Genomic DNA, 26823 nt, shown 5'->3' on the forward strand with positions numbered 1-26823 from the left:
AAGCATGTTATGAGATTAGAAACTTCAGACATCAGAGGATCTTATAATCGAGGTCGTGCTGTGTTGCAAATTTCACTGACTCACTTTTGTCACGCATGCATAACACTTTGCAGTTTAGTTATTGGACCGTGGATCTTTCTGCGAAATGATGATTCAATTTGTGTCGGAATTATTTTCGATATTTGTCTCGTAACCCTTGGACAAAAGGATTTTCCTGCTATTGTTCGTAAAATTGGAGCGCCTACGAAATCCACGTTAACGATTTAAAATAGATCGTTTGCAATGTACAGTTCAGAGAACAAGAAGAAAGAACGAGCTCTCTCTCTCTCTCTCTCTCTCTCGCTTTGGTTTGCAAATGATAAAAGATTCGACGCTTCGCATTCATTTTGCTTTGCCCAAGAAAAGTTTGTAGCTCGTCCTAACGATCGTGTTCTTTTGATGAACGGTGCATTCGATCAAGAAACATGGCACGTCGATGGTGCAATTAAGAGGACGGCATTTTGAATTCAGATCATATTGATTCTTCACATGTTCTTCCGCTTTTGAAAAAATAAGAAAGAAACAACGGATTCGAAACATTTTTGTTCCATTTTGGTTGCGAAACCCGCAATCTATGCATTATTGATATAGAACTAGTACAAACAAGCCGTAAGTCCATATTACTGTCATTATTATTGTCGAAATGATCTGTTTATTGTTACTGTTTACTGTATCGTGTGGTCGTTATTGCGTGGTCAATTGTTATTATTACTGCAGACAAGTAGTATTAACACTGCAGTACATTGCGTGTAATAATAGAGAGCGTTCGAACGTTATTGGACAATAGAGAAGCTATCAAAAAACATAACGTGTCGATACTGTAGAAGTCAATTTAGGAGAATGTTAACTGACATATACGCATCTATATAATTTCGCAAAAATTCCAAAGACAAGAGACTCTAAACGAGAATTAAGTTGATCTTAATTCCACACGGATTTCCGATTAATCGAGCCAAAAATTCGCCTAAGACAATCATTGTCGCTGATAATTGCTCTAGGGCCTAGACACAGAATGGAACAAGGGCTTTCAAGTTGCCTAAATGGCGATACGTTTCGCGAGATAATGATGGAAATTACATTCCCAAGGCGCTCTAGTACACAAGCCATACATGCACTCGGCTGGCTCTCGCGCGCGCAATGTTCCACAGTGATTCGTCTTCGAGCAGACGATTTAATGCGCTGCACATTCCCCAGTAAAACCTGCTTTTGTTCCCGTTAATTATAATTATTCGACGATCCGTTGAATTGATTATATTCGTCGCGGCTTTCGAAACGAATGCTGTAGAACGTTCAATATGCAGTCCGATCGACGAGTATGTTAATGGTTTTCGAAATATTCTGTTACTAATATTATCGAAAATATCGAATTTTCATTTGCGGTTCCGTTTAATCAATTTCTGCGTTCAAATCGATTCCGTTCGAGCGACTACATCAAAATTCTGTAGTGGGTGCGATGAAACGAAGCGAAATACGGATAAACTGTTTGCTAACTATCCGGAAAATGTACGTTTGTTCGCTTGTCAAGCGGAGTATAATCATTTTTTTTTTAACAATGACGATAATGAACGCTGTAGCGCTGTATCAACGTGTGTTGCTTTCACATGAAAATTAAAAGACTTCCATCGAGACTTTTCACTGTTTTTATTAACTATACCGTGTGCTTTGAATAAAGGAATTCGTTTAATAATTTCTCACACGAAAAAGTCTTTGTAACTTCAATGATTATTGAATAAAAATAATGGTTGACTCACTTCGTACATTTATTGTACATTTCCTTCGTTATATCGTTCTCACTATTTTTAAAACACGATAAAGTGCAAATTTAATTTTTGCAAGTTAGTAGCATACAGGATTCTAATGAGATTTATTTGGTAAATTTCAGCAGCAAGGAATAATTTAGACTGCCGCATTTAGGTCGCCGAAAGTGTCGCAGAACTAGCCCTGATATTAATTCTTCACGAATTCCCGTTAATGGTTGAGTGAGAAACGAAGTTATTCCGTCGAGCGAAAATAAAGTATGCCACCGGTGAAACGTGAATCGCATAAAGCGGCTGTTCCCTTAAAACCGTGCATAATCCGTTGCCTGAAAAACCAGATTCTAAGGGTGCGATTTACACCCACGAGTTAACGCACATTCGATCCTGTATCAATATGTTAAATTAATTATTAAATCTTGTTAGGAGCGCGAAGAACAAAATTTAGAAGGCTTTGTGATATTCGAAAAATGGAAACAAGTTCGTGGAAACGCCATAAGAAGCTACAAAAATAATCTTAGAGAAGCACGACATGAAGAGAATTTATTAAAGACGACGATGTTATGCAAATTGTCTTAATCAGTTGTGAAAGACAGAAATGAAATAAAGCAGCCGCTAAACACGACGATGATCAAATACATACATGTAATTGTGATTCCTGAGATCATTTGAAGTAACTTTTTCCTTTGCGAAAATGACCTCCGCGGCTTCGTTAAGGAGTTATTAACGAAAAATGCGGACCAATCAGGGCGCGGCAATAGCGGACGGATTTCCGCACTCTGATTGGTCAGTATGTGTTGTTAATAACTCCTAAACAAAGCCGCGTAGAACATTTTCGCAAAGGAAAAATCTACTTCGAACGACCTCACCCCTTTCAAGGAAGTGCAACATTTTGGGGCACCCTGTAGAATAAAAATTATTTCAGTGAATTGTGAAATGCGCTAATTAAACGAAGCGTTCGTTAAGCATGAAGAAGTTCCAACAAATACACGTAAAAATACAGAATGAACTATCGAATACTGATGAACAGACTGCAGACCTTCGTACAAAATAAAAGTTATTTTAATTAGTAGTAAAAGAGGGAAGTTAAATGAAGCTGTGTCTGTTCTCCTATAAATTTTAATAAATGATTATCGAGCATCGCACAGTTTTGCATTTTACCTATTAATTCTTGTCACGAATGCATAAAACCTATTTAAAAAACGTTCCGACGGCTAACGTGTTATCTTAAGCACTTGAAATGTAAAAGAAAGAGAAGATGCTCATCGGGGACACTTGAATGAGGAGCTGCTCGTCGTGTAAACGTCAAAATTTGTCGTCGTGGATGTCTGAAGCGTCGAGAGCAAGCTCCCACGGGCCAGGCATAAAACAATTGCAGTCGTTCCGCGTTCTTATCGCATTTCCTTGACGAGGATCTCCCGCGTTCACGACTGGAAAACTCGTGAATGCGCTTTGAAACGAGCCTCTTAGTCGCCGTTACTTTTTCACATAAAGGAAAAAGGAGTTATCGCGTTTTGCACTCGACGATATTAGAAAACGCTTTGAAGGACGCCGTGTCGAAGACGGAAAACTCGGTTCTCCCAGCCGCGCTTTTAACGCGGTGGAGAAAACGAATCATTACTTAACGCGACGTCGTCGTCGTCGTCGTCGTCGACGCCGAGAAAAATATTGCTTTCAACTAAGTAACGAACTAACAAGTCAAAATGATCGAGTGAAACAGAGTATTAAACGATGTGCTTCGAGCTTGCCAGGCACAATTTCTCGGAAACTAGTGGCTTACTCCATTCTATTTATAGTTTATTTCTATGCTATTTCGGTGATAAGAAAGTTGACACGGATCGTATGGATCCAAGAAACCCGATATTGACTTCCACGGAATGGAAACACGCTACGTGGGTATTCCCAGACGTAGAAAAAAGATCTTGGACTGCAAGCAACTCGATTCTGGCCACTGTAGAAGTCATACACTCGATAGAGATAATTTTCAGTGTCTCATATTTAACACAAATTATTCTGGAGAATCTAGTTCTTGATTGCGAAGGATCTGTTGGATCTTCAATGATCTAGAGTAGCATCTAGTATCTTAGATCTCTTGGTTCTTCAGTCTCTTGGGACTACAGTAAAGTCGTGATCTAAGCCGAACAGAGCTACACGATCTTAGTTCGCCTATCCCCTCCACTGTGGGGCATACCCCGTCTCGGTCGCCGAACAGTGTGAACATGCCGCGTAATCCGATACCGTGTCGGGTATATTGGTGTGAACCACTACTAATCCAATTATAAAACAATTATAAAATTTTTTTATGGGACTTTCGCCAACTTATTCGTGGCACTTTTCTGATTAAATTGACACTAAGCACGATATAATTTGAACAGTATTTAGTGGTTTAATTGACGGTATGTAGTGCGCCTTCGGCAGCGCCGTCCTTGTTTACACGCGCTGTCCTTTTCTACATTCGGCACGGTCGACGCGGTCACAAGAAAATAGTAGCCCTACACGATCTATGTCACAGCACGGACTCGAGGGTTGCGCTTAGATCAAGACTTTACTGTATTAAGTTTCAGTCTTTAGAAGATCTGTTGTGCCTAGAATCTTGGGACCCTGAATTCTTGAGTCTTTTGAATCTTGGATCTCTTGGATCTTGGACCTACTGACTCTTGGACTTATTGAATCTTGACCATATCGAACCTCGAAGCTCTTGGACCTTAGATCTCTTAGACCTTGGATCCCTTGAATCTGGAATCTTGAATTTTTTTAATCTTGGATCTCGTAGCTGCCGAGTTCCTCAAGTCTCTCGAAGTGATCTATTGAAACTTAGATGATCTAAAGTAGATAGGTCTGCAGTCTGTGCGAATTCGAGTAGTTAACATGCGTATAAATGCAAGGACGCTTTGAAATGAGGAGTAATATGCACAGTAGCTTGTATATTGCATTTCGTTGATGAGTTTACCGTTTCTCTGCTAGTTACAAGGCATCCTCTGCATTCTGTCTTTGTCGGGGGACGTTTTAACTTCAACAGAGGCCGACTGCAGCTGCATGCAAAGTACGATACATCGAAGGAGGATGCTGAAGAAAAGACACCAAAGAAAGCGCATCCTAATTTCATTGAAACTTTATCGAAATCCATGCACATGTAGAAAACTGCAGAATGGGCCCGCTTTGGTTGCTCTCTCCTCCCGTAAGTGGTCTATATTTAAACTGCTCAGGAATTTAAAGAGTAAATATTCATCATTAGAAACTTTCGCAAACGCCGGCTACTCTCGGCGACTTTCCATGGTATGCTTTGACTATAATATATGGATCCCCGTATGTGCAAAGGTATATTATAGGTAAATGGAATTTTCAGTAGAATATGTTACACACTTCAAACAGACAGATCATACCGATTGCAGCCAGAGAACGTTATTGAGGTATCTTATCCTACTTCAAAATATACATATAGGTACTATCTTGAGTTTCACGGAAATGGCACGATACCGGCGTGCGGCTTTAAAGAATGTCTCGTTTCAATATTAGTTTGGTGATGATAACGTGGTTTCCGATCGACCATTTTCGTGATAGCTTCTAGAGGACGTGTCAAAACAGAAGTGCACAATCCCAGACGGACACGGTAGCAGGCAATCGAGAATAATAAAGAATACACAGAAATACACATCCTCCTTGATCCTCCCACCAATTCGTAAACATTTTCACATTTTTAAGAAAATTACTATTTTAGAGTGGGAAACAGCTTCCCAAACATCTTTTTCAAGCACAACGCTGAATCGTTGCAAACTACAGTGATTTCTCTACATATGTCGCCAAGGCCTGGATGATAAACGTCGCGAAATTATTCCCACTGCCGCGGAGTATACCCCGTGAGGGCTCGCGAAGCTCCAGAGACCTTGGACGCCGAGGAGTGTAAACACAACACGGCTCAGGTAGGTCTCCTGAATGATACACGACGCCGGCAAGACCCGTATTGTTGACATATACAGAGAATTCATTGTATTGCTTTACAGCTCGTAATTTATCGATGAAACTTGCGCTTCGCCTGCTAGTTACTAAATTATGCAGATCTGAAATCACTGTACAACCTCAAAGGTCTTGTTTCTTCATTCTCTATCGATCAAACGTGTGCTTAACCTACTTCTTTCTAAATCATGCAAGTTTGAAATCATTGTACAGATACCAAAGTGTTGTTTCGACGACTTTTGTTGCCTACAATTGACCTCGACTTTGGTTGGCATCGGTCTGCTCACTAATAAATTATACAGATCCGAGTTCATCGTGCAACTTCAAAGTCTCCTTCTCCATCCTTCATCAAACCTGTGTCTACGCTGCTCATTAAAGAATAATACAAAGTTCCAGCCGTCGTATAAGTTCCAACGATACTCCGCAAGCGCGAAAACAACCATAACTCTAAAACACCAAGCTAAGGACACGGGGGGTCCGATGTAACTTTCCGCTGCGCGTTCTTGCCGGGTTTCATCGCCGTCGGTTGTTTTGATAGATCCTGTACGCCCGCCACGTCAGCGAGGTTTGACCCAGTATGAAGTTGACGAAACAATTGATACAGCGAACTATACTTCGCCACACGAGGCCGCCCCAGCTAAATCGCCAAGGGGAAGAAGCTCGGGGCCATCGTACTTTCAGCGAACATCGGCCATCATTGCCTTTCCCGCGAGCGCAAAAACAACGAGGCATTGTGCGCGCAGCGCGAAATAATATGGCCGAGCACTTGGCCGCGTTTAATTAATTGACTTTAATGGATCTTGACCGGACCCCGACGCACGGCACAGTTGAAATTTTTTAAACCTCCTGTGTGTGCAAGCATCCGCGCACGACGGAACCCCTCCATTATGTGAATTAATCGGAAGATATCGATTGCTCCGCGTTTACGGGGCTGCTCGAGGCGGGAAACGTTCGTGACTCGGTGAAAAAGTGAAAATGCAGAAAAACGGGGCTGAAAGATTAATTTTCTTGGAAATCTGAGAACGTTACCGATGTATAAAATATTGCAGGGACCTAACAATTGAAATATTCGAACGAAACGGTAATTATCGCTGGAAATACGATACCCGACAAAATGGCGGGTCGCAAATGTTTTAATTAGCGATTATTGAGACTGTAGTATACATTTATGAGGAATTTATTCACTGAATATATCTCTTTGGACACACATCATGATAAAACTCGCTGAGGAAATAAACAAATACAGTCTTGTCATTTTTATATAGTAACATAAAGTAGTCACTTTTATTATAAATCTAGCGATAAATTCTTCGGTGTACACTTTTCCGGAACACAATATGTTTGTATCATTCTGTAGAATGTTAATTACGACAACACCCGTCAAAATAGCGAGTTGAGAATTGTTTAATTTACAATTATTATGAAATTGCATTTATGAGGAATTTATTCGATAAATGTATTTCTTTAAACATGAATTATTATCGTGGCGTATATTCACAATCTGCTGACATATTTGCCGAACTCATCTGGTTCGGATCATTGTATAAATGTTATTGATTCGAAATGAATTTACGTACAATTTAATCTTTGTTTATAGGTATTTGTTTAATATATTTTTCACGCAGCAACACAAGTCAACTTGAAAACACATTCCGTAGAAGTTTAATGGTTCTTCTGGCTGCGTGCGCTCGATAATGAATTTCCAACCACGCGATTGCTGAAACTCGATCCGCCCGATAGTCTAGAAACAAAATGGCGCCTACTCGAACCGTGTATTGTACCGTTTATTTTTGTTATAGCCCATAGCGTACAGCCCGCGTGGTTTTCCGTTTGTTTCCAGTCGGCTCGGTATAATGAAACATCAAATATTCATTCCCACGTTTTCTGTTGTTCCCTTGCGTGCTTTCTTGCTCGAGATGATATTATATCGCCTACACCCCGATCTCGAAATCCTCGTGATTTGTTAACAAAATACCGGCCGTCATTTTTCCCATCTTTTATTCATTAAACTCGCACTGAACACTCCCATGATTAAATTGCGCGGCTTTAAAATCATTGTAGACATCCAAATTCTTGTTTTTTCATTCATTAAAATTGTGCCGAATTTACTTGTTATTAAACTGTGAAAATTTAGAGTCATTGCACGACCTCAAATTCTCGTTACTTCATCTTTTACCGATCAAACTCGCAGTTAAAGTGCTGACTAATAAAATAGACTGCGGATTTTATGCATAAAACAGTAAAAAAAAAAACATTTAGATTTAGTCCGATGATCTTCTTTGATACTCCCGAGGGAGTGGCTCATTTTCCGCGCGAAACCGTGTCATTTAAAACTGCCTCGCCGTCGCGGCCGTAGCGCCGCGAAAATTTGCATGATAAAGCAAACTAATTTCTCCTTATTCGTGCTGAATTAAAACATCGCCGAGCTGGCGAGAAAGAAATCACGGTCTTTCCGGAACTTTTTCACAGCACAGAATATCGGCGAAAGCGGCGAAAAGCCAGAGAGCATTTATGGCCGTATTCTGGCTTTGACTGCCATCGTCTTCTCCGATTTTTACGAATTTTTTTCAGGCGAACCATCAAACCTTATTATATAACCTTATTATCCCTATTAGCGCACATTTACGGGTATTTGAAGTACATGAGTTATTTTCTCTTTTTGAGTAAAAAATAATCGAAATTACACGAGTTATAACTAGACTGTGGATTTGATGCGTTTACAACAAAAATCAGTAGATCAAATGCAAAACAGTGGAGACATTTAAAGGATTTCTCAAGGCACAAAATAATTAAGAAAAGAAATAAATGCCTACGTAGCTCCTGTACATGGAAATCAGTGCAGGCAATTTTTATTTTACACAAAAATCAGCAGTCCACAGTGATTTCTCTATATATGTCGTCAAGGCATGGATGACAAATGTCGCCGAATTATCCCCACTACCGCTGGGTATACCCCGTGAGTGGCCGCGAAGCTCGAGAGGCCTCGGACGCCAAGGAGTGTAAACATAACACGGCTCGGGAGTGTCTCCTGCACGATACACGACGCTGGCAAGACCCATGTTGTTGACATGTATCGAGAACTCACTGTAGCGCTGTTGCGTTCTTCAAACGCTTATAGCTACGTTCATTTTACGAATTCGAACAAATCCCATGGCACGCATATTCGACAGAATAGTATCGATTTTTTGAAAATGAAAAATCAGAATGCCCCCGTCACCCGGCTAACCTCTTCGCACTTTCTCATGCGTTGGCATGCTCGTTTGCCAAGGACACGCTAATGAAACCGTAGTACTGGACCCCGGTAATTGTTTCGCGTTGACCCGGAAGAATTCATAGACACCCCGTACATACGTGTTTCCACGAGTCTGACGGAGACAAAGGTGGTCATAATTTAATGGCAACCGTGTTTGTCGCGGCAAGTTTGCGTAAACTGTATTCATTACACCGGCACGTGGAAACGACGCGGAAAAATCTGAAATATGGAGCAAGTTGCCCGGCGCGGCGACGGCTAGGGAAAGTCGTAAAAATTGCCATTTCGTCGGATCCTCCTCGAATGACGCAGTTCTTCTCTCCACACGTGCGAAATACTTTCTTCCGTAGAAAGTTCAGTTTCAACGATAAGACACTTCGTCTTTCAATTTTCCGCGAGCCGCCTTAAATTTCTGGGTTTTTCGCTGCTTCTGCCGTCATTGCTTCTTCTTTGACATAACGAGTCTTCTTCGTTGAAGCGAATTTATAAAATTGAAGTTACAATTATGAGGCTATGAATTTATGCGTTTAGGAGAGTTATCTTCTGAAACCTCGTTACATTGAATTGTTCAACAAGATTTTTACCATCTTCGTAACATTAGAACATTTATGATAAACAGAGGAGTATTTTTCTTCGAAATAATGTTTCATAATTTATTTGGGAACATAGGTACACGTTCGTACGCTTATTTTAACTTTTATCTGAGAGCATAAACATTCACAGTCTAGTAATTGCAATCCGCTTCGAGCTACGCATGGTTTCCTGGCAAATGTGCTCGTTAATACACCCATTTAAACTTTTATGTTACAAATATACACGCTTAACGGTGAAATTATGAAAGGAGACAGAATTTTCAATCATTTCCCAGAACGTACTAACCTGGTTGGTTTCAACTTGATCTCGCAGCGGCAGAATTTTTAATAAATACGCCATTTCGAACTTTCAGTGAAAAAAAAAACATTTAGTATTTGATTCAAAAAAGGAGGACGAGAATTTCGTTTGGAATAAACCAGGAGTATCGATTTTACGGAACGCGGTTCACGGTTTACTTAACCTCGTATATTTTCACGGATGAATATAATCTGCATAAAAATTGCATCGAATGTAAAATACGTGAAAATGCGTGAAGCATTCATCCACGTGAAACAAAGGTTCACGCTTACATCATGCAATGTACACTCTTGTCCATAAATCACCGGACACTTACTTATTTTCAGCAAATTGGTAATTAGAACAAGAATACAATTTTATTGTTTAATTTTGTTATGTGCTACTATTATACGATAATATTCAAAATTAAAAATATACATATACAATTTGAATAAATGTTGGAATAAAGAAATTGAGAATTGTAGGATCAGTTAGATAGAATAAGAGGAGCGTGACCAAAATCAAAGCAGCGTTTATGGAAAGCTCTAGAGGACAAATTCGAAAGTAATTATCCCACTAAAATTTTAAACATTAATCGACAGAATGTCACTACTAGTTCTACCAGATGTATTGATGGAAAGAAACAATTTGATTTACATGTTCTCTGCGTTAGAAAATATTAATAAGTACCATTTTTATTTCATAATATAGGTCCCGTATTAACAAAATACCGTCTGCATCCAAATTTTAATAAGTGTCCGGTGACTTATGGACGGGGAGTGTGCACCGAAAGTTAACGTTAGAGTTAGAGGTTAGAGGATTATTTTCGTCGGAAAATGATAGCGTTTAAACAATTATAGTCGCTTTCTGTGGCTCGAAAATGGAAGGCAAACGAGAGCAAATGATGCAAGCATGCTTTTTCACTTTCGCAGAGGGAAGCACACAACGTAAACGCAAATGGAAATTTGTGTCATCTTCGTGGAGGGTGTCGCGAGCGTATACGTCGAAAGTGGATCTCGAAATATCACTTTTGATTTAGAATTACATTTACGTAATGTCGTAAGCATGTAAATTCAATTTTAATGTGATAGACGGAGGTCAAATCATACGGAAAATGGCACACGTTGCCCAATAAAAATTCGAAACTTTTCCGATGACGCTAATGCTAGTAATGGAACAATTTCGATTTCAACGTGATGGAAAATGTTGACTACTGCCACATGGGTTAATTTTAAAAAACAGAAGTGGGGGACGAGACTAAAATAAAAAGGGCATAACAATTTCCTAAATGCTAGCGCGTTTATCCAGGATTGGAGGAGCATTAACACTAAACCTACCGACTAGAGCTATTAGAGCTATTAAGACAAGAGCTATTTAAACACCATATTATCTCGTGCGGTCAAATTGACCGGCCGCGTTAGGCAGAATAGGCTACAAATATTTCTTGGAAAAAAAAAATAAAACGAGAAATAAATACTGCAAAATACATTGTATACATACTTTAAGAAAAGTCGTGAAGACAAGAAAAGGTCATTTTGACCGGGCGTGGTAGGCTTAGTGTTAAAGCGATGGGTAAAGTGTGAGGAACGGGGGCTGTTAGGGCAACAGGTAGGGAACAGTTGGCAAGAAGCAGGACTTTGGATCGCGAGTTTCGGCGTGTCGGCACGAAAATAGCCAAAGCGGATAGGGGCGAGGTCGCTGGAAGCTGTCTTTCACGGGTCGATACTCTGAGCAGCGCGGGCAGAATCCCATGGTTCCGCCCATCGAGCCGAAATATCAAATCTTCGACAAATTCCTTCTTCCCCTTTTCCCCCGCTTCGGTTCACCCCGACGCGCCGACGACAAATCTTTCGCCCCGTTTCGTGTCGCGTGCAAATCGTACAAGAGCGTCGGCCGCGACGCCTGGTTGTAATGCTAAGACATCGAAATCCGCTCGTGTCGCCGTAATTTTAACAGGGAAATGGTTGTTGTAAACGTCGCCAGTCGAGTGTCGCGATTCAACGTCGTTCCCGGATCAATTTCTGCTCGAGCGTCTTCCACCGGGATTCTTCGAACCGTTTCCAACACGCGGGAACGTTTAAGGACGGACAATGGGTCGTAAAGGGAACAATACACCCTTTCAAATTGCCCATCCTTTGTACAATTGAAGCAGAAGGCTCGGATTTCGCTGAGACGCTAGAGACATTAGTTGACTAGATAATGCGCAACAAGATATTTCGGAAAAGTATAACCGATTAGAACAGCGAACAGACCTTAACGAAAATTTAACAAATATATTTTGTGGAACACGTCGTAGAAAACTGTATTAGACACAGGAGAAAAAGATAAATTAAAAGTTGTAATTTTATGGTCTGTATGGTAGATGTGAAGAATTCTTAAAATTCTCTTCGCCTGTAGTTTTTTTAATTTTTTAAGCACGCAATGCGATTCGAAAAGAAAATACATACATTGAAGTTTGTAAACTCCTTCTTTGACAATCTAGACCTGCGGTAAAATGAAATAAGTTTGGTCTCGTTAATCGTTAACGTCGTTGACTATTGATAACATGAATTGTGCGACGTACTGCTTGTCCAGTGTCGGGGAAAAATGTATCATGTGTTGACAACCTGTATGTTTTGGCTTGCAGAGAAACAGGCTAAACGGAACGCAAAGCGAGCAACGTTTCAAGGCTCGCGTTAAAAATTCAATCTAAGTTCCCGCTGATTCGCGTGCCGCCCTGCATCGCATTGAAAAGTTTGTCACACTTCTGGTCTGATCAAACGCTCAAAGAATCTTTCTGACGCGAAGCCTTCAAAGGATTCGCGGCTTCCGTGAGCCTGCTTACTCGATCGATACCGGGGGAGGGGAGGGATCGGCGTGATCAGCCATTTTCGTTTTTCAACGTGTCCGTAGCCGAATCCTTCGCACAACCCGCTCTGTCGAGGAAAATCGAATAACACGCGGATTTAACATCGAACGAACGAGAAAGATCTCGCTCGGAATACAAAATAAAAGGAATTTTTCAAAAGCTTTGTTTCGACGGTTCGGCAACACCTTCACGCGCGCAGTACTTTAAAATCAGCTCGCGGATGAAAAATATAAAATATTGTTGACACAGATGTTGAATGGTGGGACTCGGACTTTCTGGATTCTACAGTTATTGTTGTGCCGATTCATTTTACAAATTCGTGCGAATTTGCTGATAGCGAATCGAGAAGATCGAAAGTTGCTGCGTGTGTGTTTACCCGACACACAGCGTCGTAAAATTGCGTTGAAATATTTGGTGTATCTGCGGGAAACGTTCACGTTTAAAAAACCATATTACGCTGGCGATAAATAATATTGGATAATGGCCGTGACACATGGCCCGCGTTTGCACGAAATGCGCAACGTTGCACAAAATTATTAACAGGCACACATTCCCCGATTATAACTGTTGGGGGTTGCTTGAATAGAAAACAGGCTATATTTTATGATAAAAAATAACCGGAGAACTCAATCTGCCCTTTCTCACTTTGAATCGTTCAAAATGATATAAAAGATGCGATCTCAGTAAAAAATATTATTCGTTAACCATTATATCGCAAAAAAAACAGTAGACCATCTGATAATATTTCTAATTCTTTATTGACAGGGTTTTGCTAGTTGGCAAAATCACAATTTTTCGACAGTTTCAAAATCTGGGACAATTTGTGAATAGATTATTTTGTTAATATTAGAAGAAGATGTTGTCCAGGTTGTAATCTTGGTTTTTGACGAACACCAACGGTCCCTAGTTATCTATTGAGCATGTAATATTGTGAGAGTCCTCGATTCGAATAACACTGAATTTTCGCTTTTGTATTAGGTAGCGTTGTTTGACCAACTGTGCGCAGCCGACGGAAAATACATATTTGCTGACCATTTTTAATTACGAGTCTCAGGATAAACAAGTTCCCCACGGGACACCAACCCCCAGCCAGGAGCGAAACCGTGTCAGAGATACGGGCCGTTTCAGGGAAATTCGACAAATCGTCGGAGAATTCCGCGACACGGTCAAACGATATTACTCCACCCCGGGATAGACGTTTCTCTATATTTTTCTTTCACTCTTTTTTTTTTTTATTCCTTTCGCTGACCCACATTGTCCGCGCTCCCTTGTTCTGAAAAACGGCACGTATACGCGGAAAGTTAACTTTTGAAATCGCAATCCCGCTCCGCGGATCGACGAAGATATAATATCTCCGATCGCATCACGTTCTCCCCTGGAAAAAAGGAAATTTCCTGTGGGAGTTGTTCGTCATCGGTCCCTTTCGGTAATGTAGCACTGGGAACTGTGGGACAATAACTGTGACAACTTTCTATTGCATTACAGAAGTAACGAGAATTTATTTATTCATGCCTTGCTCGATTTTTATCGTAATATACGGTGGCTTCAAGAGACGAACGTTTCTGAGTTATGAGAAATCGTCGAATTTGAACTGTTATAACTTCGTATAAAATAATCACATGGTAATAAACCTAAATTTATTTTAAACCTTGTAGCCTCTGCTTTCAGCGTTCACCACTCTTGTTCTCCTGAGATGATTTTGTATGATACAGCGAGTGATAAACTGACACGTGGGACAGGCACGTTTGTTTTTTTTTTTTTCTACAAAAATGGTGCAAATTGAAACGCCCCGGGAAGCATTAAAAAATTTGTTTAGTGAACGAATCTACCATAGAAAATTGAAGCTTTAAAACGAGATCTTAAAACTGGATGCGTAATTTTCTTTTTGGTCGTTCTGTTGAGCTTTGAATGAAAAGTGATCCATAAAACGGGTTGTTCGTTCGTAATGGCCATTATCTTTTTAGTACAATGATTTACAGTCTAAAATTACGTCGTATAATGAGGTTGTTCGGATAATATTTGATCTTGTCGAATATTAAGGATTCTTCTAATAAGGGTTTCTCGTTTCAGGAATTCACCGTCGCTAAAGAAAAACACGCTGTGCAGCCATGCTCCTCGGTGGTGGTCGAGTCTGGTAAGATATTTCCTCTCAGCATTCTATGTAAACCCCGACGAACCTTGGATCTTTCATAAGACTGTCTACGAATAAATGTATTTTATCATCTGGAAAACAGTTTCGACAAACGACGCGAGTAAATACTATCTGTTTGTTCTCCGTCTGCTGTTATACGCGCTCTCACTGGTCGATCATGGTAATATTATTTTAGAATTATCAATCGAAAGTTTATACAGGGTATCCCAAAATTCAATCAACTCCGTGAAATGGGTCGTTCCTGAGGTCATTTAAAGCGACATTTTCCTGTGCAAAAATGTCCGCCTCGGCTTTGTTAAATTGTTTTTTCATTTTTGTTAAAGCGTTTTTTCAATTTGACATATTTCTGTTCAGTTGAACCATCGTTTTACAAGTCAGCAATCACTATTTTTTCAAATGAAAACACTATTGCCCCCATTAGAGCTTTAAAGTCTTCAACAGCAAATACTGTTCACTTTCCTGTACTTGAAATACATTTTCTACGTATATCGCGAATGTGGCTTTTGTTAATATTGATCGTTTCGACTTTTTTAGATAATAAATATGGTTCTAAATGCTTTTTAAAAGACACAGTGAGAAATTTCAATGAAAATATATCGCCCAAGCAAAATACAGACGTCCAAATAAATAATGTTGGATAACAGACGACGCGATTTACGCAACTATTTAAATTTGCATTTCCGTAGACACGATTGAAAGAATCGAATTGAAATGACCATCCTTATCCGTTCCGAATAGAATTAAAGCCGCGTTACACTGCCTTTCGAAACCTCCACATTATCAGACCAGAATATAATGAATGCATAAAGTCCGCACTGTAGGAGATTAAGCTTGGATGTTGGTGAAATGCGAAGATACCAGCGCCCGGAACCGTATTGAATGTAATTTACAAGAACTTTCTTAATCACACTGACCCCGCTCGAAGTGCTTTATGATGGAGAATTTCGTGTAATTGTGCGAGAGTTTGATTAAACATTAAATTAATCACAGGAACGAACAGAACAAAAGCTCGGTTTGAAAGCAGTTTACCATTCGGATGATAATGAATTCCAGCGAACTTATACGAGAGAAATAAACCAATACCCAAAGGACAAAAATTCCCCGGATCCTGTTACATTCCAACTAATCCTCCACCGTTGCTGAGCATCAAAATGGCGTCGTTACGTGCACAAAATGCACAAGCTGGAATGTCCCTTTACTTGGGTTTATTTGGTCGAAATTGCGATTCTGCAAATAGCTAACCCAATCGCCGGAACGAGACAGTAAATTAATTATGAGCAGAAAAATATGAGTTAACTCGCGTAAAAATCAACTGTTAAAGTGGAACGTTTGTTCGTTAAAAAAGGACTTGTGAAAACAAAATTTCAGGTGTAGCTTACATTACAAGTTGTTACTGTGGATTTTACGCATTCATTGAAAAAAATGGATTGGTCGAATACATAACTGTGAAAGCATCGAATGATGATAAAATTACATTTGATGCTCTCGTGATGCAAGAACGAGAGAGCCAACTTCAATTCAAGTTTTTTTTTTAATTCTTCTTAAAAGTACTACAAACGCCAGCATCAAGGGTGTCCATCATTTCGCGTTCATTCGAACCGGTTCTCTTAAAATTTAACACGACATCTCGTAAAAAGAGCCCGGGTATGTACTGGCGCGCATAAACACCGTGTCAGCGAGAGGGAACATAAGCCAATGAGCGCGACGAAATTATACGTGCTCTCGTGGAGGGCAAGCTCGCTATTAAATATTTAATTAGAGAACTGGTTTCAAGGGACTCCTCTCTCATCTTTCCACTTAATGGATGCGACGTATTACTTATTAAACGTTTAATCGAGGAATCTGCTTAAAGCTGGTACGCTGCAGCTTCTCATTGGATACGAGCCCGTCAAACGATCGTGTTGATCGACTTTGCTATTCTCGCTGCATTTTACAAACTGTGTCTTCTGGTATCTCGATCCATCTCGGTTGCACAACTGATTACCTATTATATAAAAAAAAAAAGAAATTGGAGATAGAATTGCATGGCCAGATTTAAACATCAATTTTTGCGGTAAAAAGAACACTCACAAATACGGTACGGTACTATCGTAGCATCTTATCTTGGCATCTTAACTTTTTTCATTTTTTTTTATCATTCTCTGCAGCTTACTCCTTTCTGATCCTACGTACAATCAATTTTATCAATCAAGTTTTGCCTCAATAATTTGCCAATAAATATCTGCACAAAATCCCAATGCAAAGCGTTCAATAGTTTTTCTGAAAAAAATTCCTAAATATTCGCGCAAAAAGAGCTTCGAAAATAAGAATACCTCCGTAGACCTGCGATAAGGTAGAGTGACAACGTTACCGACAAAATTAGGCCAAAGATGGTTTCACGTGCGTCAACCTTTCGTCTTTATAGGAGAATATTTTTCGCTGGGAAAGGGCTCATTCAAAAGAGGAAGGTTCGGAGCAGCGCGCGCTGATCATGAGCTGACGAGATTATGCAGATATTTTGTAATATAAGTGTTAGAAGTAGGTCAAAAATTGATGATGTACATGCCACTGCAAAATTTGCTTACTCTGCAAAAGTCACGTGACTACCCTTGGTCCTTGAGAGAATCTCTCTGCGGAAGCCATCTTGTGACGTCATACTTGCTTCAGAAAGCGAGTTTTCTGCCGAATATTACAAATTACTCCACGATGAGGTAGAAATTCGCAATTCGGACTCTGGACAGACGTAGATTGGACTTTTAGGAAACACAAGTGACCACTTTTAAACTGCTCATTGCAATATTGAAGCGTCAATTTGTCAAGATTTTGACCCTTGCAAGTTCATATACGTATACTGCAGAGAGATTCTCTTAGTTTCGAGAGATTTAGTGTTCGTATCGAAAAAAAGGCTCTGGACGGACGTAGCAAAGACATGTACAAGCACGGTGGTACGCAGTTTTAATTGATTACTTACTTATTTAAGACGTAAAATGTCTAGAAAAAAGGTAACATTACAGCGTAACATAGCGTGACAGTCAAGGCCAAATGCCTGCCGACCCCCTTAAGTGACTTTCTGCAGCATAGATAATAGGTATAACAGGGGGAGGAGCACCGAGATTTTATTCAGCCAGTCATCACGATAATGATTCGTCTACTGGTATGTGATTTTATCCTTTGAATTCTGACGATGCAGGGTGTCTGCCACATCAGAGCCGAAGTTATCCAGGCGGAAGCAGTGGGAGTGGCGGAAGCGGTGGAAGCGGAGGAAGCACTGGCAGGCTGTACACGAGGAACTCTTCCGTCAGCTCCCAGAGTTCTTTGGAAGGACAGCCGGGTCATCGAGGTACACTGCATACGAGGTCATTCGGCCCGGACGGACGACATCATCATCATCGCGAACCTGTGCATACCGCGTCCTCCTACCCTCCAAGCAGAAGCTCAAGGTTAGATGACCATACAGAGAAACAAATACTTACATTTTATTAACAAGCTCATGATTTCACTAGCGGTTTATGCGTCCATTTTGATTCAGTATTGTAAAAATATCATGTATCAGGGTGTCCTAAAAATGTACTTTCTTGAAATGGACGATTCCTCCGGTCAGTTGGAGTAACTTTTTCCTTTGCGAAAATGTGCTCCGCAACTTTGTTAAGGAGTTATTTACGAAAAACACGAACCAAAACGTGACGTTGCCATTGGCCGAGCCGGAATCTGTCCGCTGTAACCGTGTTCTAATTGGACCGCGTTTTTCGTTGATACCTCGTCAACAAAGCCGCGGAGAACATTTTCGCAAAGGAAAAATTTAATTCGAACAACCTCAGGGATCAGTCCTTTCAAAGAAGTACAACATTTTTTGGACACCTTGTGTAATCCATAGTTTCCCAATGTGGATGCTAACAAAATGTACTGAGACATTGTCACGTTTCGATAAAGCTAATTTTTCTTTGTGACATAATATATTTCTAATGTCAAATTGACCGGAATTGTTCACTTCAAATGTTCAAATACTTTGTAACAATCACGGCCAGCAACCGACGCGCGACGTTTCAGAAAACAATAAGTTTTGTAACATTTTCAGTGGAAAAAAGTCGAGACAGCCTCGACACAGTTGAGTAATGGATGAAAATAGTGAACCAAAATCGCAAATGAAAAATTACTTAAGGAAAAATGATTTGATCGTAATAAACGTTAAAAATGGCGCCTATTCCCGTCGATACACGGTAGACACGCACCAAGATCCGCAAAGTAATTGCAAAAAAATTGATAGTCGTGCCCAGGTAACTGTTCACATGGAGCTCAAACTCAAATCGAATTCCCCTTCGATCAAAGGAGAGCAGCCCGCGGATTCCGGTGCCCGAAATTGAACGTATGAAAATTGCTTCGATTGACTCGATTGCCAGCGAACAAATTATCCGATCGCGCGCCCAATAACGCTGGTTGCGCGATAAAGCTCGGCGAGGTATTAAACGCGATATCGCGGACGGTATCGCTGGAACAGATGGCCGATGGTTCAAACGCGAAGGGGGAACGCAGATGTCGATCGTTTACCAGACAGGGGCGTTTTCGTTCGGCGGTGACTCGCGCGTAAATTCCGCGCGGCTCCAAAGTAATTAAATGGATCGAAACGACCGCGGGACACCAGTTCTCCCCAGTCGACAGAACGAGAAGTCCCGGTACGCAATGCTCGAAAATGGATTCGTTAGTTTCGACCTGCTCGAGCTCTCGGACCGGAAGTCCTCCGCATCGCCGACCGGAAACTCGCTGTTTCGCGATTCTGTCCGCGCGATTTCGCCGCAAATTTGATTCGCAAATGCTCATAATTCGTTTCCCCACATGTGCTCGGTTCCTGACAGGATTAGCTTGCAGGGAATCGCGTGGAACGAGTGATAACGACGTTCGCGTAATTTTGTCGAAGTCGGGTTCTGAAATGTTTCAAAGATTTCTCCATTTATGTAATTATTAGATGGACATCGACAAACTGCGGGTTTTTAGGCGAAATAAAAATTGCCCAAGGCACTCGATTAAGAAATTGAAGTTAGATGGAAATGTATTTTCTCTTTTGGTCATCTTAAAAATTGGAGAATTATATATGCAACACTATTCTTAAAGTCTTCTAATGTCTTTTTAGGTTTTACCTATTCATTTTTGTCATACACGCATAAGATCCGCAGTTTAGACATCATGCTTCTTACACCCTCTGTAGGCTGAATTTTTGTTATGAATAGACTGCGGATCTTTATGCAAAATGAAAATTTTACAAGGCAATTGCGGGGAGCAGAAGTTAATTAAAAATGTATTTCGTTGAAACTTATGTAATAATATGCTCAAGTTCGTTCAGTCGCTTCACAGTTTTGTATTCCTCCCATTCATGTTTGTCAGAAATGTATAGAAGTCGCAGTCTAGTTATGAATTTAAAATTTCTGCAACTTTATACAAATATCGTCCTCTCGGTACAAATTAACAATGAATTCACAGATTTAACACGTTCGCAACCAGAAAGAAAAGAAAATCGAATGTATATATGTTGTCTATGTGGTTATTTATAATTCTAACGTGTAGCATGATACTCGAAGAACTTGCAACTTTTCTGTGACAATATCTTTTTCATATTTTACAAGAGAATACGTCGCACTGTAACTATGAATGCTATTGCTGAAATAAATACCGGTCGCGAACGTGTTAAAGAAAAACTAAAGTTACTCTGATGTGTTGAATAAGTATAGACGATAGCAACGCATAACATTGACACATACCGTTTATTTTTACCGCAGCTATAATTTAATTATGAATTATTTAAGCTAGCCACAACGATTGCCACGCGAATATCGCGCAGCAAAACGCTTATCATGCTAAAAAGTGCAGCAGTCAAAGGGTTATCATTTTTAAAATACAGTAGAACCTCGATCGTCCGAAAAAAAAACAGGGAAACGATGGCGTCGACGTTAATATGTTTTTCAACGTTTGTGCTGTACCAAACGGAGGCTCAAAACTTTTGCACAATAGTCCCGAGCCAAAATTATTAGATTACGTTCTCCGGGTTGAGTTGTTGGTTCATGATTGAAGTTTCTGTTGAAGGATCTGTTAAATAATCCTCAGCCATGGGCCAGATATTTCCAAAAATTATGGAATAATCGCCGGTAGATAATGCGTTAAGCTTCTGGCAATTCGACTGAAGAATACAGGGGACAGGGGATATACATACGTGAGTGAGATACCGATACCCGGCACGTATCAAATTCGTTGGAAGTTCAGTCCGAGGTCCCATTTTTTTTTTTTGTTTCTTCTTTTTGAAATTGGGAGGGATAGCGGCGGACACTTAAACGCGCACTATTGCAATGCGAGAAGTTGAAGTGCACACGCACGGAAATCCTTCGTACACAGATCACCGTCACCCGGCCGCGCAGCATCGCTAGACGCACGCTGCGGAAGTCCAGCCAGTTGTTCCGGAAGCCTTCTGAGCAGCAATGCGTCACGCTCCCAGAGCTCTCTGTCCTCTCTGGCAACAGGTGTGAGCTCGTCCTGCGGGGGCTCCTCGATAAGCGTTGCCCACGGAGCTTCCAGATCAGCTGGCCGAAGCCTCTCGCCCCTTCTTATCCCGCCGTTGCGTACTTCTGGAAGGTGAGAGACCTCCGGGAAGATGAGATACCGCGTCGCCAGTTTCGCGGATTACACGCGACATCGCCCTAACTGCTGCCTGCTTCTTACTCATTTCACGTTACATCCCGTTTCTCACCTTTCTTTTCCTCCCTGGTCTCTGTACGGTATCGCTGGACTATGGATCTGTATGCAAATGTTTTTGAACTGATTTGAACAAATTTTGCCGCAGAACGAAGCTATCCTCTTCCTTCGTAGGTCTATCAGATCTCAAAGAAACCGAGAAGCCGGTTAAACTTTTTTAAGCATTGTTCAATACACAGATGTAGGAGAGCGAAGATGGTATAAGTGCATAAAATCCGCAGTCCAGTTATTACAGATTCTTATTTTCTAATTGGTCAATTTTGATCATTCGCCTTTGTGTGTGTGTGTGTGTAACACGGAACAATTGTTCGCTCTATGAACGTTGATCCACAATTTACATTGTTTAGGACTTTTCACCGAGACATGAATAATTGAGATATACTTCTTTCATTTTCGGTGCAATAGCGAGGGTGGACCGCAGCCCCCAGCTTCGCCATTGGGATCCCTACAGCCTGATCTCTATCAGGCGAGGAACGGTCCCATTTTCTTAAAGTCTATGGGGTACGCAATAATTTCAAAGCTTCTATAAATTACCAGAGATTTATAGCTACAAAATAAGGAAAACGAAATATCCTTCACTCTTAAGCTTTAATTCTTTGAACACCAGTACGTCAATTTATAGTTTCAGAATAAAAATGTGAGCACGGTGTCTTACAAATATTTAAGATTTAATTCTCTGGACGCTATCACATCGATTTATAGTTTCGGAATATAAATGTACATAAAATGCCCTAAACTCTAAAGCTTCAGAAAATTATTTGTATATTTCAATTGCCTGCACAAAGACTAATCAGAGTAATAGCTTGTAACTCGGAATGCATTCGTAATCTGAAGTTTGTTAGTAATTAGGAAGGTAATATTTTGTGAATGGAATTTTAGGAACGGGAAGAGCTTGGGTCGACTGCACCTGCGGTTCAAGTACGACTTCAATCGGTCGGACCTGCACGTTCACGTAATCGAAGCGAGTAATCTAGCTGGCAGCGATCAAGGAGGATTCAACGAACCTTACGTGAAACTGACGCTCACTCCTGTAGTGGACTCGAGAAAACGGGAGACACCGAAATACCGTAACGAGTCGAACCCGTTCTTCGATCAGCAATTCAAGTTTCCTGTCAGCCATGATGAATTCCACGATAAAACCCTCGTTCTCCAGGCAATTACCACCGAATATTTTCTTTATTCGACGATCGATCGGTCATAATCCATCATGTTACAAACATAATATACCGCGCATGCTTTTGCATAGAATCGCATAATTGAACACTCCCCACGTTCTCACCGATGATATCCTGTAGAAAATCCTGGAAGACAATTTACATTTTCATAAAAATTCATACGTCTTCCGGTACAATCTTAACTTTATAAAGGGTAGCAGTATTGAAAATTCAAAAATCAAACATACCTTACAAACATAAGGTAACATTCGAAACGTATCTCTAAAATCATGAACAAATCTATGTAGTTATGCTCCTACCTTACAAGCTGTCGGCAAGGAGCTCAAACTTAGCCAGGATGGAAAAATATAGTTTACACTGATTACAAAATAATACCAGCTAAGAATGAAGATATTGTTTGTTCTGAACACCAGGTGCTGGATTACGACCGGTTCTCCAGGAACGACGTGGTGGGTTCTGTGAAAGTACCTTTGCACATCTTGCGATTAGACTCCCCTTCGTCGACAGAGGAGGTTTGGGGGCCGATAGAACGCGAACGAAAGCCTCCAGAGCAAATACAAGAAGTCCTCCTCTCTCTATCCTATCTTCCAAGCGCCGAACGGCTGAAGGTTGTCGTCGTGAAGGCGAGAAATCTGTTTCCGCCACAGGTAACATTCTCGTCCTGCAACCAGAAAGTAAATGACGCAAATGAACAGTTCCTCACGCGTACCGCGGAATGCGCTTATTGATCGCGTTGAATTTTCTTTACCGTTGAGCTTTCATTTCGTTGCACTTCCTTCCCGTGAAATTTAAATTTCGCCGAGTTTTCTTTTCGATTTCTATCGCGCAGGAGAAGGAGACGCTAAACTCGTTCGTGAAGGTGAACCTCCTCTGCGGGGAGAAGAGGATGAAGAAGAAAACCACCGTGAAGAAAGCCACGATCAGTCCTACGTGGAACGAGGCGATGTCCTTCGACGTTCCAGCAAGCTCCCTTGCGTCATCCGCCATTGAAGTAAGCGTCTGTTAGCGTAATTTTATCAGGATCCATTTTGTGAGAACTAGAGGTAGTGGACCAAGTTAGTAGACTGAGGATGTTTAAGCAATTGTTCATTTTTGTACTCATATTTGTGGTAATCATAATGAAGGAATTTCTTTCATCGAATGTAAAAAATTCTAAAAATAAAATTACACGTTTTCTTGTACTTCAAAAATTAGCACCACATCATGAATGCATAAAGGTCCGCAGTCTATTCATTACTTTCGTTCGACTACACCTTTCAGTGAATTTTTATTTGCTTGCTTACAATGGGTGATCAAATTGTTAGAGCCACATTGTATGAATCGTTTGCTTGACAGTTGCATGTTTACTTTCCATTTGTTCATTTGTAGTGGGTGATCAAATTGTGAGAGCCACTTGAACAAATTGACAACTTTTCATTGACTCTCTGTACGTTAAGATATCTCGTACATTGTCTGCAACTTTTCTGAGATATTTATTTTTGAATCCCTTGCCTTGCGATTTCTTTGATACACTAATCAGAACTTCATCGTTGTTAACACTAAACCTATCGACACTTCTTGTATACCGATTCCTACCGTGCGTGGTCAAAATGACCGGCCCTTAAAAAAAGTTATTGTTAATACATCAAACGTACGTGCGTAACTTGATGGCGTCTCATTCAATAAGGCGGCTCATTTATTTTGAGTTGGCTATTCCACATTGAGAATAGTCTTTCTTTTATCCTGATTGTTTAAGTTTAGAAGAGTAAATACCATATTATCTCGTGCGGTCAAGTTGACCGGCCTCGGTAGGTAGGACAAGATACATATGTTTCTTGGAAAAAAAGAAATAAAACGAGAAATAAATACTGAAAAGTACACTGTATACATACTTTAAGAAAAGTCGTAAAGATAAATAGCGATGTGATAATGTTGTACGTGCGAAATTGCACGCAGAAGTTTGAAAAGGTCAATTTGACCGGCCATGGTAGGTTTAGTGTTAACCCTTTGCACTCTGAAGCACCACTAGAAATTATTGTGGTATTATTTCAAAGAAATTACGAGAAATTTTACAAAATATTTGTTACATTACAAAATTTGTATTTAACAGATTACTAAACATTTAAATATTATATGTGGAAATCGGATCAGTTTCGTATGAATAAAATGAAAATATTCTAAGACGAGTGCAAAGGGGTAATATCCCTCTACACAGAATAGGGGGGAAGTGTTAATAACCCTCTACTCTATCGCGGGGAAGTCGTTGATTTTCTTTCTTGGTGTTTCATTTTGTGTAAATTTTATTAATACACGTTCATAAATACTAATTATGGAAACACGAGCGGAAAAGCGGAGAACGAAATTCGGAATATGCAGGGAATGTTTCTGCAATTCCGCGAAACAATTAGATCTTATTATGCAACCGGGAGTTTTTGTGAAAAACAATCTCTTCTCCTCTCTCTCTCGGGGGATAAATTTTACAACGATCGTTGCAATCCCGAACGTTTATTTGATCGGCATTTTTGCGCGAACCGCCTCCCGACGGAAGTAATCACTTTCCGCCGGTATAATTAGCTCGGAAATGGTTCTTAACACTGGATCCAAGGGGAAACACCTCGTCTGTATCTACATAAATATTATGCATCTCTTTGTTATGTACATGGTCGGATCTGGCCGCGAAGCTAGTCCCGGTGCCGATTAAAATTATTATTTAATTCGAGAGCTGGCGCGAATCGATGCGCGTAACGAAATTCCGCGCAACGCAGCCAGCCAATCACGCCTCCGGTTAACGAGGGGAAAAGAACGATCGAGAAAAAAGGGAGAGGCAAAAAACCGAGCCTTTATCGGCACGAGAAAAATTTCATTCTTAAAGTTTATGTCGTGGAACGTAATTTCCTCTCCTCTCGCTTCCTTCTTTTTTTCGTCCGGCATTTTCCAAATATTAGAACGAAAATCGCGCCGGAGTGAATTTCTTTTTCGCTCCGCTGACGGTGGCATTTAAATTTTTATAAACCCGAATCTCCAGGACGGAAATTTTGCGGAATCCGTTTCCTCGGATTCCTGCACAAGTTCTGTGTAATATGAACATCGTGGCATCTTTTTCTCAACTTCTTCGATCTCGTGATTCTTTCAGTATTTTGCGGAGTGTAATTCAAAACACTATAACTGCAGATTCACAATAATATTGAATACATAAATATTCTGAAGAGGCACGATTATTTTAAGATAAATCGCAAGGCAAGGGGTAGAAATAGAATTAATGTTAGACAAATCACGCTCATCGAGAAGTAACACGCTGACTGCTGAACCAACACAAAGATCCCATAAAATCAACAATATATAATTTAGTTAATTAGATAAAAATTGCAGAGTTTAGGATTATCGGTAAAGATCCGAGAGATCCTAGAGATTCCCGAAGGGCCTAAAGGTTTCCAAAGGAGGACTGAAGGCTGGTTTAAAATTAATTTTCATAAGTGAACGAAAAAATTGTGTGATCCACGCGTGATGGACGTTGCAGTCAGCGTGTTAGGTGAAACACCGGTAAAGGCGACGGGTAAAACGACTTGAACAGTGGAAACTATACTAAACCGAATTTCCAAAAGGTGCGAGTGATGGACTCCAGCAACGAATTCATCGGTGGCAGTGAGATCGTGGGTTCCTGCATCATCGGACCCACGAGCGGCGCGATTCCAGGCGTGGAGAACAGCGGCAGCCAAGGACGGGAGCACTGGCATCAAATGACCCAATCTCCGAGAGAGACCATCCACATGTGGCACACGTTGCACTAAATCGTCCATCCAGAAATCCGTGCGATCGTTCGCCAGAAAACAAACAACCTCGTACACAGAGCGCAGAAGAACGGAATCGTTCTTTTCCTTATCCAAAGAGAAGCAGAGAGCGGTGCTGCGGCGTGCTGCAGGCGTACAATCAGTTTCTAGGGTAAAATAATCTGTAAACGGTATATGTAAACAAAAGTATCCGTGTTATATGTGGAACCGCTTCTGTGGATGTACTCTCGAAACCACTAACCGGAAACGAAAACCACGAGCACTTCGTGTTGCCCACTGATCAATGTCTCTGAGTCCCTA

General features: G+C 40.6%; 1 protein-coding gene across 1 annotated transcript in view; it reads left to right on the top strand.

Moving 5' to 3' along the window:
- The window catches only part of Sytbeta (Synaptotagmin beta), a 121916-nt gene extending 95147 nt beyond the window's left edge, over positions 1-26769 (top strand). The window contains exons 3-10 of the mRNA XM_076785145.1: positions 14786-14849; positions 18037-18286; positions 21225-21461; positions 21987-22082; positions 22461-22734; positions 23170-23403; positions 23586-23747; positions 26338-26769. Coding sequence (XP_076641260.1) covers positions 14786-14849; positions 18037-18286; positions 21225-21461; positions 21987-22082; positions 22461-22734; positions 23170-23403; positions 23586-23747; positions 26338-26523 — 1503 coding nt within the window. The 3' untranslated portion in view covers positions 26524-26769. The remainder of the gene's footprint in view (positions 1-14785; positions 14850-18036; positions 18287-21224; positions 21462-21986; positions 22083-22460; positions 22735-23169; positions 23404-23585; positions 23748-26337) is intronic.
- Positions 26770-26823: the final 54 nt, after the last annotated feature.

This window comes from Halictus rubicundus, chromosome 3 (genome assembly GCF_050948215.1).
Source record: "Halictus rubicundus isolate RS-2024b chromosome 3, iyHalRubi1_principal, whole genome shotgun sequence".
In the NCBI taxonomy this organism is placed as follows: domain Eukaryota; kingdom Metazoa; phylum Arthropoda; class Insecta; order Hymenoptera; family Halictidae; genus Halictus; species Halictus rubicundus.